This window comes from Amblyraja radiata, chromosome 1, assembly GCF_010909765.2.
Source record: "Amblyraja radiata isolate CabotCenter1 chromosome 1, sAmbRad1.1.pri, whole genome shotgun sequence".
Classification (NCBI taxonomy): domain Eukaryota; kingdom Metazoa; phylum Chordata; class Chondrichthyes; order Rajiformes; family Rajidae; genus Amblyraja; species Amblyraja radiata.
In genome coordinates, this window is record NC_045956.1 from 34,792,096 (window position 1) to 34,811,107 (window position 19,012).

At 46.6% G+C, this 19,012-nt stretch overlaps 1 protein-coding gene across 5 annotated transcripts in view; it reads left to right on the forward strand.

Annotated features, from left to right (window-relative positions):
* The first annotated feature begins 2,530 nt into the window (after positions 1–2,530).
* bdh2 (3-hydroxybutyrate dehydrogenase 2) overlaps positions 2,531–19,012 on the forward strand; it is a 55,273-nt gene continuing 38,791 nt past the window's right edge. For 3 of the 5 annotated variants that reach the window (XR_004411853.1, XR_004411859.1, XM_033020439.1), the window contains exons 1-3: positions 2,647–2,667; positions 4,027–4,101; positions 4,684–4,762. Coding sequence is in view for 3 of the 5 variants with exons in the window: in XM_033020439.1 (XP_032876330.1) it covers positions 2,653–2,667; positions 4,027–4,101; positions 4,684–4,762 (169 nt within the window). In the remaining 2 variants the exon portion in view is untranslated. Of the gene's footprint in view, positions 2,549–2,646; positions 2,668–2,851; positions 3,053–4,026; positions 4,102–4,683; positions 4,763–19,012 lie in introns of those variants that run through there. The other 2 variants (XM_033020441.1, XM_033020440.1) reach the window with 2 other exon arrangements.

Here is a 19,012-nt window from a genome sequence, read left to right on the forward strand (position 1 = left end):
CTTAATTTGCCCTACCCTGGGCAAAAGATTCTGTGCTTTTACCATCTCCATTCCCCTCATAATTTTATAGACCTCTTAAAAATCCCCCCCCCCCCCCTGCTGTCCAAGGAATAAAAACACAAGCCTGCACAACCCTTCCCTATAGCTCAGGCCTTCAAGTCCTAACAACATCCTCGTAAATCTTCTCTGCACCCTTTCCAGCCTAATTATCTCTTTCCCCTAAGCAGAGTGACTAAAACTAAGATCACAGTGCTGATCGGTAGACACAAGGAACTGCAGATGCTGGTTTACAAAAGAGGATACAGAGTGCTGGAGTAACTCAGCGGATCAGGTAACATTTCAGGAGAGCATGGGTCGGTAGCCTTCTTCAGACCCTTAAGTGACTTTTTGGTCTGAAGAAGTGTCCTGACCCTAAACGTCATCTATCCATGTGTAGAAAGAAACTGCACCAAAGATAGACATAAAGAGCCGGAGTAACTCAGCAGATTAGGCAGCATCACTGCAGAAGGAGGTTCCGACCTGAAACATCACCCATCCTTTTTCTCCAGAGATGCTGCCTGACTTGCTGAGTCACTCCAGCACTTTGTGTCTATCATCGGTATATACCAGCATCTGCAGTTCCTTTCTGCACGTCATCTATCCATGTTCTCCTGAGATCCCACCTGACCCACTGTTACTCTGTGTCTTGCACTGATAGGTCCACCTTTGTAAGCCTTTCCAGTTCATGTAACCATGGAAATAATTTATGGACTGTCCATAATTTATTCATCCTAATAAATGCACGTTTAGAAGTTATTTTTTCACTTGATCAGATCATTTATCAAGGGCAGCATGGTGGCGCAGCAGTAGAGTTGCTGCCTTACAGTGCCGGAGAGCCGGGTTTGATCCTGACTATGGGTGCTGCCTGTGTGAAGTGTGCACAATCACCCTGTGACCGCGTGGGTTTTCCTTGGGTGCTCTGGTTTCCTCCCACACTCCAAAAGAGGTTTGTAGGTTAATTGGCTTTTGTAAAAGTTGTAAATTGTCCCTAGTGTGTAGTGTGTGTTAGTGTCCAGGGTGATCGCTGGTCGGCGCAGACTCACTGGGATGAAGGGCTTGTTTCCGTCCTGTATCTCTAAACTAACCTATAACAACATCACTACCAAAACCCAAGCAAAATGGAAGATGGAGTTGAATCCGAGCAAGTGTGAGGTGTTGCACTTTGGGAGGTTGAATGGAAATGGAAAACATACAACTAATGGCAAGACCCTTAACAGCATTGAAGTACAGAGGGATCTTGGGGTCTACATACATAACTCCCTGAAAGTAGCAACACAAATAGATAGTGGAAAATAAGGCATATTGTATGCTTGCTTTTATAGGTTGAGACATTAAGTATAAGAGTCAGAAAGTCATGAGATAGGTTTGTTGGGCTTAGGTCAGGCCGCACTTGAAGTATTGCGTGCAGTTCTGTTCATTCCATCATGGGAAGGACGTGGAGGCTTTGGAGAGGATGCAGAGGTTGTTTGCCGGAATGTTGCTTGGATTAGAGAGGATTAGCTCCAGGGAGAGGTTGGACAGACTTGGATTGTTTTCTCTGAAACTCTGGAAGTTATGGAGAGACCTGATAGAAGTATACTAAATTATGAGAGGCATAGATAGGGTGGAGCCAGAACCTTTACCATTTGTTTATATAGGCATAGCTTTATGTTGAGAGGATCAACGTTTTAAAGAGATGTGGGGGAACGTTTGTGTGCCTGGTGATGTGTGCCTGGATGAGTGTGATGGATGAGACAGATACTATAGTAGCATTTAAAAGACTTTTAGATAGAGGCATGGATATGCAGGGAATGGAGTGATATAGATTATGTGCAGGTAGATAAAAATATCTGCCTGCACATAGAACATGGACACAGAGTGCTGGACTAACTTGCGGGTCAGGCAGCATCTCTGGAGAACATGGACACAAAGTGCTGGAGTAACTCAGCGGGTCAGGCAGCATCACTGGCGAACATGGACACAGAGTGCTGGAGTAACTCAGCGGGTCAGGCAGCATCTCTGGAGAACATGGACACAGAGTGCTGGAGTAACTCAGCGGGTCAGGCAGCATCTATGGAGAACATGGACACAGAGTGCTGGAGTAACTCAGCGGCTCAGGCAGCATCTATGGAGAACATGGACACAAAGTGCTGGAGTAACTCAGCGGATCATAGAAAAAATAGAAAATAGGTGCAGGAGTAGACCATTCGGCCCTTCGAGCCTGCACCGCAATTCAATATGATCATGGCTGATCATCCAACTCAGTATCCTGTACCTGCCCGCTCTCCATACCCCCTGATCCCTTTAGCCACAAGGGCCACATCTAACTCCCTCTTAAATATAGCAAGATAGCAGCATCTCTGGAGAACATGGACACAGAGTGTTGGAGTAACTCAGCGGGTCAGGCAGCATCTCTGGAGAACATGGATAGGTGAAGATTCAGGTCAGGACCCTTTTTTATATTGAGGGGGTAATAAACTGGAAGAGAGGAGGGGCGGGCCAAAGCCTGGAAAGTGATAGGTGGATACAGGTGAGGGTTTTTTTTGGACAGGCAGATGGTTGGACAAAGGTCAGAGATGAAACAGAATGTGTGAGACAAAAGGATTGAAGAGGTGCAAATTGTGAAGCTAGAGGATGGAAAGTGGAAGAGTAGGAGGAAGGAATGTGTGCGAGATGCAGCACAGGGGAGAGGCTTTAGTGGCCGCACAGTCCTACCTACACCCTATAGTGTCTGTACAGTCCTACCTACACCCTATAGTGTCTGTACAGTCCTACCTACACCCTATAGTGTCTGTACAGTCCTACCTACACCAGTAGCTTTTTATCAGTTGCTGTTAAAGTAGAAATGTAAATATATCCTCTCCGGCCCGGCTACAAGGCCTCTGGGTGTCCAGGGGAGGGCGGAGGGAAGGCGGGCCGGGCCGACGCTGTGAGCGGGTGGATACAACGTAAGGCGCTGCGCAGCGTCTCCATAAACCCGGGGCAAATTCCAGCTGAGCAGCGCTTGACATAGCAGGCAGCGCCGGAGTGTGTGGTGAGGAGCTGGGCTTCCGTGCACTAGCTGCATGTTGCCCGTGTGCAGAGGAAATCGTGACAAGCGGGGGGCACCGACGGCTGCCCTGCACCCTAACTGGCTCCGCTCCGTGCGGGACTTGGTAGCGGTGGAGGGTGATGTAGGAGGCTTGGGGTGATGGAGGGCGGTGGGGGTGATGTAGGAGAGGGTGAGGATGATGTAGGAGAGGGTGAGGATGATGTAGGAGAGGGTGATGGAGGAGGAGGAGGAGGAGGTGACAGTAGAGGAGGAGCAGGCGAGCAAATGGGACTAGCTTAGATGGAGCTCATTGGTTGGCATGAAGGGCCTCTTGGGCTGAAGGGCCTGTTTCCGTGCTGTTTTAACTCTACGTCTGTGATTCAATGTCCAGTTGTCCACTCTCAATTTAGAATTTAAAACTGCACCAGTTCCACTTGGACCATAGAACAGTGCAACACAGGAACCAGCCCTTCGGCTCACAATGTCTATTTTGAACACGAGGCCAAGATAAACTCATCGCATCTGACTGCACGTGGTCATATCCTTCCATTCCCAGCATGTCTATTTAAGAGCCTCTTAAATGTTGCTATTGTATCTGCCTCCATCCACCTCCAGCAACGTGTGCCAGGCACTCGCGACCCTCTGTGCAAAAGAAAACTTGCCCCGCACATCTCCTTTAAACTTTCCCCCTCTCACATTAAAGCTATGCCCTCTGGCCTTTGACATTTTCCCCCGGGGGGGGGGGGGAGTGCTATGCCCCTCATAATTTTAAGTGTATACTTTTATCAGGTCTCCCTGCAATTTATGGTGTCCCAGAGAAAATAATCCAAGTTTATCCAGCCTCTCCCTGTAACTAATACCCGCTAATCCAGGCATCAGTCTGGTAAACCTCTTCAGCACCTTTCCAAAGCCTTCAAATCTTCCCTGTAATGGGGCAAGGAAGATATTCTCTGTGTGTAATTACTCTCTTCTCTCAGAGGATGGGCCGGCTGGATGGGAAGGTGATTGTCCTCTCGGCTGCTGCACAGGGCATTGGACGGGCGTGTGCAATCGTAAGTCCTCTTAGCTTTAGTATTAGATATACGGTGTAGAAACGGGCTTCTTCGGCCCACCAAGTCCGCGCTGACCAACAATCATACATACCCTAGTTCTATGTCCTACAGTACACTCTATGGGGAATTTATAGAGACCAATTAACCTACAAACCAGCAGGTCTTTGAAATATGGGAGAAAACTGGAGCGCCCGGAGAAAATCTACATGGCTACAGGGAGAACGTGTAAACTCTGTACAGACACCACCTGTATGTAGTCAGGCTCAAACCTGTATCTCTGCTGATGTAAGGCAGCAACTCTACCGCTGCACCACTGTGCCTTCCTCTGTTTCACTCTTTGTTAGAACTTCTCTTGTTCAACTGGCAGTTCACATCACTCAGATTGAGGTCAGCCTTTTCTTAAATAACACATGATGTTGCATTAAACACCAACTCAACTATGAAGCTGCTATTGAATATCTTTGCATACAAATTTTAAATAGCTTTTGAAGTTGGAACAATGTTGGATAGAATGTAATCATCATTTATAAAAAAATCAAGTTGCCTTTCCTATTAATTGTGATTTTTCCTTTTAACTTTGAGGCATTTTGCAAAGAAGGTGCGACAGTAATTGCTACAGACATCAATGAAGAGAAACTAAAGGAGTTGCAGCTGTACTCAGGTGAACAATCTGTTTGTTCTTTTCTGTGTTCCCACACAATCTGTGGTGAAAACTCATGGAATAACTCTGTTTGTTCACTCAACAAGATAAACAGACTAGCTAAGTGGATGTGATGTGGGGAGAAATGTCTGCACCCAGAGGTGGTGAATATTTGGAATTCTCTACTCGGGAGGTCTGTGGAGTATTGATCATTGACTTTGTTCAAAATTCAGATTTATTGATTTCTGAACATTGAAGGAATTTGAGCAATATTGGGATAGATCAGGTAAATGGTGGTTAGGTTTAAATTTATTATTATTGTTATATGTACCAAGGTACAGTGAAAAACTTTGTTTGGATGCTATCCAAAAAGACCAGATAATATTCATGAATATAGTCGTCAAACTCAAGGTCAATAGATAGAGCAAAGGGGGAGATACTGAGTGCAGAATATAGTTCTTAGCCTCGTAGTGCCTGAGTTCCAGAGACAAAGTCCAATGTCCAAGGTAATTGAGACAGTACCCTAGCTTATGGAAGGACTGTTCAGAAGCTTGATAACAGAGCGGAAGAACCTGTTCCTGACTCTGGTGGTGCGCGCTTTCTGCCGGACGGGAGCAGGGAGAAGAAAGAATGACCGGGGTGGGACAGGGACAAGTCTTTGAATATGTTTGCTGCTTTCCCGAGGCAGCGTGAAGTGTAGATGGAGTTAATGGTGGGGAGTCTGGTCTGTGTGATGGACTGGGCAACATCCACAACTCTCTGCAATTTCTTTCATTTTTGGACAGAGCTGTTCCAAAACCCAGCTGTTATACAACCGAACAGTATGTTTTCTATGGTGCATCTGGAGAAGTTTGTCATTGCCGAATGTCCTCAGTCTAAACATGCCGAATGTCCTCAGTCTCCTCAGGAAGTAGAGCCGTTGCTGGGGCTTCTTGGCTGTTGCATCATTGTGGTGTATGGTAAAAGATCAGTCATGATCTTAATAATGGTGAAACAAGCACATAAGGCTTGAAGAAGGGTCTTGACCTGAATCGTCACCTATTCCTTCTCTCCGGTGATGCTGTCTGACCCGCTGAGTTGCTCCAGCATTTTCTGTCTATCTTTAGTGCACCTCTGATCCTATTCCTAATATTCTTATGATGTCAGATAATTAATAACCACATTGCTCCATTCTTAAACTGAACTTTTCATAAATGCAGTTGAAACATTTCTGCATTCTCATATTATCATTCAGTGCAGGGAGAGGAGGGAATTACTTGAAATTGGAGACCTGGTTTTGCTCGGGATATCATTTTTCGATCCTTCTCTGGGAAGCAAAAACAGGAAGGCAGATTTCTATCTAAATGGCGTCGTTGGAAAAAGGGGAAGTTCAACGGGATCTGGGGGTCCTTGTACATCAGTCTATGAAAGTAAGCATGCAGGTACAGCAGGCAGTGAAGAAAGCGAATGGCATGTTGGCCTTTATAACAAGAGGAATCGCATAGAGGAGCAAAGAGGTCCTGCTGCAGTTGTACAGAGCCCTAGTGAGACCACACCTGGAGTATTGTGTGCAGTTTTAGTCCCCTAATTTGAGGGAGTGCAGCGTAGGTTTAAAAGGTTAATTCCCGGGATGGCGGGGCTGTCATATGCTGAGAGAATGGAGCAACTGGGCTTGTACACTCTGGTGTTTAGAAGGTTGAGAGGGGATCTCAATGAAACATATAAGATTGTTAAGGATGTTAAGATTGTTGGGTGAGTCCAGAACTAGGGGCCACAGTTTAAGAATAAGGAGTAAACCATTTAGAATGGAGACGAGGAAACACTTTTTCTCACAGGAGTGGTGAGTCTGTGGAATTCTCTGCCTCAGAGGGCGGTGGAGGCAGGTTCTCTGGTTGCTTTCAAGAGGGAGCTAGATAGGGCTCTTAAAAATAGTGGAGTCAGGGGATATGGGGAGAAGGCAGGAACAGGGTACTGATTGGGGATGATTAGCCATTATCACATTGAATGGCCGAAGGGTCGAATGGCCTACTCCTGCACCTATTGTCTCAGAACAAGCAAAGAGCCACCACGCTCCAGCACCTTATTTGAATTTTACTGCTCCTTTGTGCTTACTATTGGGGCCGAGTTAAGAAAAACACCAGTTTTTAAAATACTTATCCATGTTTTCGTTATCCTCTGGAATCTTTCCCTTCCTTCCTGTGCATCCACTCCATCTTCACTCGGCTTCTTTAGTCTAGCTTGCATTCATACAACCATATCTCTTCAGAATTGATAGCCAGACCTTGTACTTTGTTCCTTTGTTTCTTATCACCTGGATAACAGAGATGCCTATTCTTAGACGACAGAGCTGCTTTCAATACCATGAACCCATCCAAGCCCATTTCCAAATTCATGGAGTCCGCACTCATCTCTGTAACTGGATCCTCGGCTTCCTGACCAACAGGCCCCAATCAGTGAGGATTGGGGACAAATCATCCTCTACGATAATCCTCAACACTGGTGCTCCGCAAGGATGTGTTCTCAGCCCCCTTCATTACCCCTTGTACACCCACGACTGTGCAGCCTAGTAAAAATCGCATTCAATTTACAAATTTGCAGACGACACCACCATAGCGGGCATGGATATCAAATAATGATGAGACGGAGTACAGGAAGGAGACTGGGAACCTGGTGGCACGACAACAACATTTCTCTCAATGTCAGCAAGGCAAAGGAGACAGTGATGAACTTCAGGAAGTGAAGTGGTACACACACCCCAGTATACATTGACGGTGCCAACGTAGAGATGGTTGAAAACTTCACGTTCTTATGAGTAAACTTATCCTGGACTAGCCATACCAGAGAAACGGCCAAGAAAACACACCAACGCCTCTACTTCCTAAGAAGGCTTAGGAAGATCAGCATGTCCCCTACAACTCTCACCAACTTGTACAGATGTACAAAGCATTTTATCAGGATGCATCACAGCATAGTTTGGGAACCGCTCCATCCAAGACTGCAAGAAAGTGCAGAGAATTTAGGATGCAATTTAGGACCATCATGCAAACCTACCTCCCTTCCACTGACTCCATTTATACCTCACGCTGCCTCGGCAAGGCCAGCAGCATAATCAAGGACATGTCCCACCCCGGACACTCCCTCTTCTCCCCTCTCCCAGCAGGCAAGAGGTACAGAAGTGTGAAAACGCACACCTCCAGATTCAGGGACATTTTCATCCCAGCTGTTATCAGGCAACTGAACCATCCTATCACCAACTAGAGATTTGTCCTGATCTACCCCCCATCAGTCTGAAGAAGGGTTTCGGCCCGCAACGTTGCCTATTTTCTTCGCTCCATAGATGCTGCTGCACCCGCTGAGTTTCTCCAGCATTTTTGTCTACCTACCTCATTGGAGACCCTCGGACTATCTTTAATCCAACTTTTCTGGACTTTTTCTTGCATTAAGCATGTTTCCCTTTATCCTGTATCTGTACACATGGGCAGCTTGATTGTAATTATGTATAGTTTTTTTGTTGACTGGACAGCACGCAACAAGAAAGCTTTTCACTGTATTCCAGTATACGTGAAAATAAACTAAGCTAAACGAAGAAGGGAAGTTGAGATAATCCAGGAAATTATACGTTGGAGAACCTCGTGTCAATGGTACAGAAGCTATTGGAGAGGATTTTTTAGGATAAGATTTACTCCCATTTGGAATGGGTTAAGTAGACCCAGTCAGCCTGGTGTTGCACAAGACGGGCTGTGTCTTACTAACCAGATCAACATTGTTGAGGAGGTGACGAAGGTGAGCTTTGGTAGGGTGGTGGATGCTACATGGATGCATTTACGTATAAAGTCCCTCAGTGCTGACGATCCTGAAGATTAAGATGGATTGGATCCATGGTGACCTGGTCATATATGATAGGAGCAGAATTAGACCATTCGGCCCATCAAGTCTATTCCGCCATTCAATCATGGCTGATCTATCTCTCCATCCTAACCCCATTCTCCCCATAACCCTTGACATCCGTACTAATCACAAATTTATCTACAGTATCTCTGTCTTTAAAATATACATATATACAGCCGTCTGTGGCAAAGAATTCCACAGATTCACCACCCTCTGACTAAAAAAATTCTTCCTCAACTTCTTTCTAAAGGTACATCCTTTTGTTCTGAGGCTGTGACCTCTAGTCCTAGACTCTCCCACTAGTGGAAGCATCCTCTCCACATCCACTCTATCTAAGCCTTTCACTATTCAGTATGTTTCAATGAGATCCCCTCCCTCATCCTTCTAAACTTCAGCAAGTCCAGGCCCAGTGCCGTCAAATGCTCATCATATGTTAACCTACTCATTCCTGGGATCATTCTTGTAAACAACCTCTGGACCCTCTCCAGAATCATCACATGCTTTCTCAGGTATGGTGCCCAAAATTGCTCAAAGTACTCCAAATGCAGCCTTATAGAGACTCAGCATTACATCCCTGTTTTTGTATTCTAGTCCTCTAGCAATAAAGGCTAGCATTGTGTTAGCATTCCTTACTACCGATTCGACATGCAAATTAACTTTTGGGGAATCCTGCACCAGCACTCCCAAGTCCCTTTGCACCGATTTCTGGATTCCCTCCCCGATTAGAAAATCGTCTACGCCTCTATTCCCACTACCAAAATGGTCTTCAGATGGTCTTGGTCTTCGGATTCTGATTAGAAGACAGAGGGTTACGATGGAAGTCAGGGGAGGGGGGAGTCTGAGACCAGTGAAGTTCTGCATGGATCTATGCTGGGACCACGTTATTTATAATGTACCGTAAACCATCGTTTTGACGCACCCCTTTATAATGGATTTTTCAGATATAGCAGACGAACCTGCTGTTGCCACCTGTGGTTTGAACGGCTCTCTGACCGTTCAGAGCCCCGGCTGCCGACCCCACTCCTGTCTCACAAGGTGCACCAGCGAGCCCTTCTTCTCCCACTGCACCGTCCGGTTGATGCGGCTCACGTTGTAGCTACTGGGGTCTGCACTATCTTTGGGCAGCCACCACCGACAGGACGTGCTTGGTCACCCTGGGGCTCCGGTCATAGAGCGGAATAGATGATACTTCTTCAGACTGAGTCAGGGGAAAGAGGAACAAGAGATATAGACGGCACTAAGGACAAATGAATGGAAGATATGCCTATATCTCCCATTTCCCTTTCCCTTGACTGTCAGTCTGTAGAAGGGTCTCGACCCGAAATGTCACCTATTCCGCTCTATGATCGTTACTTTCGTCCGTCTGTCCGCGCGTTCGCTCGCTCTTGGTGCCGGCGCTTCTCCCCTCGGACTCCGCCAAAAACACACGCGCACACGCGCACACACACACTCCGGCAGATCGATGCGGGCCGAGACCAGGAGCAGGGCGAAGGATGATATCAAACGGGTCATGGCAGCTATCAAAAAAGTCGACCCGAAATATCACCTATTCCTCTCCAGAGATGCTGCCTGATCCACTGATTTACTCCAGCCTTTTGTGTTGTCTTTGGTTTAAACCAGCATCTGCAGTTCCTCCCTGTACTAGGTATGTGCCGTTTAAAAAGAAAACTGTTCCCCCGCCACGCTCATTACACTGCGAGAGGCATAACTGAAGTCGGTCGGGGTTTACTGAAATGGCGGAATCCAGACTTTCCAGACTTTGACCCGCCCCTCCTCTCTTCCAGTTTATTTCCTCCTCCCTATAAAAAAAAGGGTCCTGACCTGAATCATTACCTATCCATGTTCTCCAGAGTTGCTGCCTGACCCGCTGAGTTACTCCAACACTCTTTTTTAGTAAACCAGCATCTGCAGGTGTGCCCAGTAGAGGGCGGTGTTGTCTTGTGTGGGGAATGGTAGTTTGGTGGAGGAAGGGTGCTGAACAACGAATGCAGATTATCCTTTGTACACTGGCCTCAGCACTCACATACGTGCTCGCGAACACATGTACGCGCAGGCGAGCGAGGACACACACACGCACGGATGCACGCATACACACGTACGGATAGACACGTGCACACTCTCACACACACATTCAAACTTTGTCTCGCCTTCTCACTTCCTTTCTCTCCAGCCTTGCTCTGAGTCCACTTTGCCCTACACTCCTTCTCTTTGCTGAGAAGGCCGTGTGCTGGATGAGTTTGAGTAACATCAACTTGCATCCATTATCCATTATGGAAGGTTTGCTGATTGGTATCTGATGCATGATGGCATTGGATGTATCAATTTCTTTCATTTTTGGACAGAGCTGTTCCAAAACCCAGCTGTTATACAACCGTATGTTTTCTATGGTGCATCTGGAGAAGTTTGTCATTGCCGAATGTCCTCAGTCTAAACATGCCGAATGTCCTCAGTCTCCTCAGGAAGTAGAGCCGTTGCTGGGGCTTCTTGGCTGTTGCATCATTGTGGTGTATGGTAAAAGATCAGTCATGATCTTAATAATGGTGAAACAAGCACATAAGGCTTGAAGAAGGGTCTTGACCTGAATCGTCACCTATTCCTTCTCTCCGGTGATGCTGTCTGACCCGCTGAGTTGCTCCAGCATTTTCTTTCTATCTTTAGTGCACCTCTGATCCTATTCCTAATATTCTTATGATGTCAGATAATTAATAACCACATTGCTCCATTCTTAAACTGAACTTTTCATAAATGCAGTTGAAACATTTCTGCATTCTCATATTATCATTCTGTGCAGGGAGAGGAGGGAATTACTTGAAATTGGAGACCTGGTTTTGCTCGGGATATCATTTTTCGATCCTTCTCTGGGAAGCAAAAACAGGAAGGCAGATTTCTATCTAAATGGCGTCGTTGGAAAAAGGGGAAGTTCAACGGGATCTGGGGGTCCTTGTACATCAGTCTATGAAAGTAAGCATGCAGGTACAGCAGGCAGTGAAGAAAGCGAATGGCATGTTGGCCTTTATAACAAGAGGAATCGAATAGAGGAGCAAAGAGGTCCTGCTGCAGTTGTACAGAGCCCTAGTGAGACCACACCTGGAGTATTGTGTGCAGTTTTAGTCCCCTAATTTGAGGGAGTGCAGCGTAGGTTTAAAAGGTTAATTCCCGGGATGGCGGGGCTGTCATATGCTGAGAGAATGGAGCAACTGGGCTTGTACACTCTGGTGTTTAGAAGGTTGAGAGGGGATCTCAATGAAACATATAAGATTGTTAAGGGTGTTAAGATTGTTGGGTGAGTCCAGAACTAGGGGCCACAGTTTAAGAATAAGGAGTAAACATTTAGAACGGAGACGAGGAAACACTTTTTCTCACAGGAGTGGTGAGTCTGTGGAATTCTCTGCCTCAGAGGGCGGTGGAGGCAGGTTCTCTGGTTGCTTTCAAGAGGGAGCTAGATAGGGCTCTTAAAAATAGTGGAGTCAGGGGATATGGGGAGAAGGCAGGAACAGGGTACTGATTGGGGATGATCAGCCATTATCACATTGAATGGCCGAAGGGTCGAATGGCCTACTCCTGCACCTATTGTCTCAGAACAAGCAAAGAGCCACCACGCTCCAGCACCTTATTTGAATTTTACTGCTCCTTTGTGCTTACTATTGGGGCCGAGTTAAGAAAAACACCAGTTTTTAAAATACTTATCCATGTTTTCGTTATCCTCTGGAATCTTTCCCTTCCTTCCAGTGCATCCACTCCATCTTCACTCGGCTTCTTTAGTCTAGCTTCTTGCATTCATACAACCATATCTCTTCAGAATTGATAGCCAGACCTTGTACTTTGTTCCTTTGTTTCTTATCACCTGGATAACAGAGATGCCTATTCTTAGACGACAGAGCTGCTTTCAATACCATGAACCCATCCAAGCTCATTTCCAAATTCATGGAGTCCGCACTCATCTCTGTAACTGGATCCTCGGCTTCCTGACCAACAGGCCCCAATCAGTGAGGATTGGGGACAAATCATCCTCTACGATAATCCTCAACACTGGTGCTCCGCAAGGATGTGTTCTCAGCCCCCTTCATTACCCCTTGTACACCCACGACTGTGCAGCCTAGTAAAAATCGCATTCAATTTACAAATTTGCAGACGACACCACCATAGCGGGCATGGATATCAAATAATGATGAGACGGAGTACAGGAAGGAGACTGGGAACCTGGTGGCACGACAACAACATTTCTCTCAATGTCAGCAAGGCAAAGGAGACAGTGATGAACTTCAGGACGTGAAGTGGTACACACACCCCAGTATACATTGACGGTGCCAACGTAGAGATGGTTGAAAACTTCACGTTCTTATGAGTAAACCTATCCTGGACTAGCCATACCAGAGAAACGGCCAAGAAAACACACCAACGCCTCTACTTCCTAAGAAGGCTTAGGAAGATCAGCATGTCCCCTACAACTCTCACCAACTTGTACAGATGTACAAAGCATTTTATCAGGATGCATCACAGCATAGTTTGGGAACCGCTCCATCCAAGACTGCAAGAAAGTGCAGAGAATTTAGGATGCAATTTAGGACCATCATGCAAACCTACCTCCCTTCCACTGACTCCATTTATACCTCACGCTGCCTCGGCAAGGCCAGCAGCATAATCAAGGACATGTCCCACCCCGGACACTCCCTCTTCTCCCCTCTCCCAGCAGGCAAGAGGTACAGAAGTGTGAAAACGCACACCTCCAGATTCAGGGACATTTTCATCCCAGCTGTTATCAGGCAACTGAACCATCCTATCACCAACTAGAGATTTGTCCTGATCTACCCCCCATCAGTCTGAAGAAGGGTTTCGGCCCGCAACGTTGCCTATTTTCTTCGCTCCATAGATGCTGCTGCACCCGCTGAGTTTCTCCAGCATTTTTGTCTACCTACCTCATTGGAGACCCTCGGACTATCTTTAATCCAACTTTTCTGGACTTTTTCTTGCATTAAGCATGTTTCCCTTTATCCTGTATCTGTACACATGGGCAGCTTGATTGTAATTATGTATAGTTTTTTTGTTGACTGGACAGCACGCAACAAGAAAGCTTTTCACTGTATTCCAGTATACGTGAAAATAAACTAAGCTAAACGAAGAAGGGAAGTTGAGATAATCCAGGAAATTATACGTTGGAGAACCTCGTGTCAATGGTACAGAAGCTATTGGAGAGGATTTTTTAGGATAAGATTTACTCCCATTTGGAATGGGTTAAGTAGACCCAGTCAGCCTGGTGTTGCACAAGACGGGCTGTGTCTTACTAACCAGATCAACATTGTTGAGGAGGTGACGAAGGTGAGCTTTGGTAGGGTGGTGGATGCTACATGGATGCATTTACGTATAAAGTCCCTCAGTGCTGACGATCCTGAAGATTAAGATGGATTGGATCCATGGTGACCTGGTCATATATGATAGGAGCAGAATTAGACCATTCGGCCCATCAAGTCTATTCCGCCATTCAATCATGGCTGATCTATCTCTCCATCCTAACCCCATTCTCCCCATAACCCTTGACATCCGTACTAATCACAAATTTATCTACAGTATCTCTGTCTTTAAAATATACATATATACAGCCGTCTGTGGCAAAGAATTCCACAGATTCACCACCCTCTGACTAAAAAAATTCTTCCTCAACTTCTTTCTAAAGGTACATCCTTTTGTTCTGAGGCTGTGACCTCTAGTCCTAGACTCTCCCACTAGTGGAAGCATCCTCTCCACATCCACTCTATCTAAGCCTTTCACTATTCAGTATGTTTCAATGAGATCCCCTCCCTCATCCTTCTAAACTTCAGCAAGTCCAGGCCCAGTGCCGTCAAATGCTCATCATATGTTAACCTACTCATTCCTGGGATCATTCTTGTAAACAACCTCTGGACCCTCTCCAGAATCATCACATGCTTTCTCAGGTATGGTGCCCAAAATTGCTCAAAGTACTCCAAATGCAGCCTTATAGAGACTCAGCATTACATCCCTGTTTTTGTATTCTAGTCCTCTAGCAATAAAGGCTAGCATTGTGTTAGCATTCCTTACTACCGATTCGACATGCAAATTAACTTTTGGGGAATCCTGCACCAGCACTCCCAAGTCCCTTTGCACCGATTTCTGGATTCCCTCCCCGATTAGAAAATCGTCTACGCCTCTATTCCCACTACCAAAATGGTCTTCGGATGGTCTTGGTCTTCGGATTCTGATTAGAAGACAGAGGGTTACGATGGAAGTCAGGGGAGGGAGGAGTCTGAGACCAGTGAAGTTCTGCATGGATCTATGCTGGGACCACGTTATTTATAATGTACCATAAACCATCGTTTTGACGCACCCCTTTATAATGGATTTTTCAGATATAGCAGACGAACCTGCTGTTGCCACCTGTGGTTTGAACGGCTCTCTGACCGTTCAGAGCCCCGGCTGCCGACCCCACTCCTGTCTCACAAGGTGCACCAGCAAGCCCTTCTTCTCCCACTGCACCGTCCGGTTGATGCGGCTCACGTTGTAGCTACTGGGGTCTGCACTATCTTTGGGCAGCCACCACCGACAGGACGTGCTTGGTCACCCTGGGGCTCCGGTCATAGAGCGGAATAGGTGACACTTCTTCAGACTGAGTCAGGGGAAAGAGGAACAAGAGATATAGACGGCACTAAGGACAAATGAATGGAAGATATGCCTATATCTCCCATTTCCCTTTCCCTTGACTGTCAGTCTGTAGAAGGGTCTCGACCCGAAATGTCACCTATTCCGCTCTATGATCGTTGCTTTCGTCTGTCTGTCCTCGCGTTCGCTCGCTCTTGGTGCCGGCGCTTCTCCCCTCGGACTCCGCCAAAAACACACGCGCACACGCGCACACACACACTCCGGCAGATCGATGTGGGCCGAGACCAGGAGCAGGGCGAAGGATGATATCAAACGGGTCATGGCAGCTATCAAAAAAGTCGACCCGAAATATCACCTATTCCTCTCCAGAGATGCTGCCTGATCCGCTGATTTACTCCAGCCTTTTGTGTTGTCTTCGGTTTAAACCAGCATCTGCAGTTCCTCCCTGTATGTGCCGTTTAAAAAGAAAATTAATTAAAAAAAAAAAAAACACACAAACTGTTCCCCCGCCACGCTCATTACACTGCGAGAGGCATATAACCATATAACCATATAACAATTACAGCACGGAAACAGGCCATCTCGACCCTTCTAGTCCGTGCCGAACACGTATTCTCCCCTAGTCCCATATACCTGCGCTCAGACCATAACCCTCCATTCCTTTCCCGTCCATATAACTATCCAATTTATTTTCAAATGATAAAAATGAACTTGCCTCCACCACCTTCACTGGAAGCTCATTCCACACAGCCACCACTCTCTGAGTAAAGAAGTTCCCCCTCATGTTACCCCTAAACTTCTGTCCCTTAATTCTCAAGTCATGTCCCCTCGTTTGAATCTTCCCTACTCTCAGTGGGAAAAGCTTATCCACGTCAACTCTGTCTATCCCTCTCATCATTTTAAAGACCTCTATCAAGTCCCCCCTTAACCTTCTGCGCTCCAAAGAATAAAGCCTTAACTTGTTCAACCTTTCTCTGTAACTTAGTTGCTGAAACCCAGGCAACATTCTAGTAAATCTCCTCTGTACTCTCTCTATTTTGTTGACATCCTTCCTATAATTAGGCGACCAAAATTGTACACCATACCCCAGAATTGGCCTCACCAATGCCTTGTACAATTTTAACATTACATCCCAACTTCTATACTCAATGCTCTGATTTATAAAGGCCAGGCTACATGAGATTCCACTTTCAGGGAACTGTGCACAGTTATTCCCAGATCCCTCTGTTCACCTGCATTCTTCAATTCCCTACCATTTACCATGTACGTCCTATTTTGATTTGTCCTGCCAAGATGTAGCACCTCACACTTATCAGCATTAAACTCCATCTGCCATCTTTCAGTCCACTCTTCCAACTGGCATAAATCTCTCTGTAGACTTTGAAAATCTACTTCATTATCCACAACCCCACCTATCTTAGTATCATCTGCATACTTACTAATCCAATTTACCACACCATCATCCAGATCATTGATGTACATGACAAACAGTGGACCCAACACAGATCCCTGTGGCACCCCACTAGTCACTGGCCTCCAACCTGGCATAACTGAAGTCGGTCGGGGTTTACTGAAATGGCGGAATCCAGACTTTCCAGACTTTGACCCGCCCCTCCTCTCTTCCAATTTATTTCCCCCTCCCTATAAAAAAAGGGTCCTGACCTGAATCATTACCTATCCATGTTCTCCAGAGTTGCTGCCTGACCTGCTGAGTTACTCCAGCACTCTGTGTCCATGTTCTCCAGAGATGATAAACTCTCTTGACTTGATGCTGCCTGAGCCACCGAGTTACTCCAACACTCTGTGTCCATGTTCTCCAGAGATGTTGCCTGACCCGCTGAGTTACTCCAACACTCTTTTTTAGTAAACCAGCATCTGCAGGTGTGCCCAGTAGAGGGCGGTGTTGTCTTGTGTGGGGAATGGTAACCATATAACAATTACAGCACGGAAACAGGCCATCTCGGCCCTACAAGTCCGTGCCGAAATGGTAGTTTGGTGGAGGAAGGGTGCTGAACAAAGAATGCAGATTATCCTTTGTACACTGGCTTCAGCACTCACATACGTGCTCGCGAACACATGTACGCGCAGGCGAGTGAGGACACACACACACGCACAGATGCACGCATACACACGTACGGATAGACACGTGCACTCTCTCACACACACATTCAACCTTTGTCTCTCCTTCTCACTTCCTTTCTCTCCAGCCTTGCTCTGAGTCCACTTTGCCCTACACTCCTTCTCTTTGCTGAGAAGGCCGTGTGCTGGATGAGTTTGAGTAACATCAACTTGCATCCATTATCCATTATGGAAGGTTTGCTGATTGGTATCTGATGCATGATGGCATTGGATGTATCAATTATTGGTGCCCTGCACTGGTCAGCTTTCAGTGACACAGAGCAGGGCAGGAAAAGCAACTGCTTGCAGTGTGGAAACAGGCCCTTTGGCCCACTGATCCATGCTGGCCAGGTTTTGTAATTAAGCTAATCCCATTTGCCCGCGTTTGGCCCATGTCGCTCCATGCCTTTCCTGTCCATAGAAACATAAAAAACACGTGCAGGAGGAGGCCATTTGGCTCTTCGAGCCAGCACGGCCATTCATTGTGATCATGGCTGATCATCCACAATCAGTAATCCGTGCCTGACTTCTCCCCATACCCCTTGATTCCGCTAGCCGCAAGAGCTCTATCTAACTTTATTTTAAATTACTCCAGTGAATTGGCCTCCACTGCCTTGTACCGGGTTGCCTTCTGCAGGGTTGCCTTCTGCAGGGTTGCCTTCTGCAGGGTTGCCTTCTACCGGGTTGCCTTCTGCAGGGTTGCCTTCTGCAGGGTTGCCTTCTGCAGGGTTGCCTTCTGCAGGGTTGCCTTCTGCAGGGTTGCCTTCTACCGGGTTGCCTTCTGCAGGGTTGCCTTCTGCAGGGTTGCCTTCTGCAGGGTTGCCTTCTGCCGGGTTGCCTTCTGCCGGGTTGCCTTCTGCAGGGTTGCCTTCTGCCGGGTTGCCTTCTGCAGGGTTGCCTTCTGCAGGGTTGCCTTCTGCAGGGTTGCCTTCTGCAGGGTTGCCTTCTGCAGGATTGCCTTCTGCCGGGTTGCCTTCTGCAGGGTTGCCTTCTACCGGGTTGCCTTCTGCAGGGTTGCCTTCTACCGGGTTGCCTTATCCAAAACTGTTCAGTGTCTGTAGGGAGCCCATCTTTCTTAAATGGAGCTTCTTCTTTCCAATCGACAAAAGGTATTTGGCTGTATTGTTCTTCAGTTGTGTTGACCTTGTTTCCTGCATGGTGTATAAAGGGTGACTTGGAAAACCTAGGCCTTGAAATTTGATTCATAATTATCACAGGACTCAATTTTGATAAACTTTCAAATGCATCTCTTGCCGACAGAAGTTTCCGTGTAACGTGACAGAGAGCTTCTTCTAGCATAGACAAGCATCTTTCTTTGACATTTTTAATCTCTAGATGAGCCTCAGCACTGTTGTTAGGTTGCAGGAACTTATTACATGCTGTTAAGAATTTGATACCAAAATCAGCTTGATTAAGAGTTTTTTTCTGTCCTTTGGCATCATACAGTCTGTTCTGAAGACTCTAAAACCCCTGTTCCACAGTACGAGTTCATTCCAAGAGTTCTCCCGAGTTTGCCCTGATTCGAACTCGGAGATTTACGGTAATAGCCACTCGTCGGTACTCGGGGCTCTCGTGGACATTTTTCATCATGTTGAAAAATCTTCACAAGTCTTCCCGTGCTTACCTGCCGTTAGCAAGTCCAGGATGCCCCCAACATTGGGAACATTTTTCCTG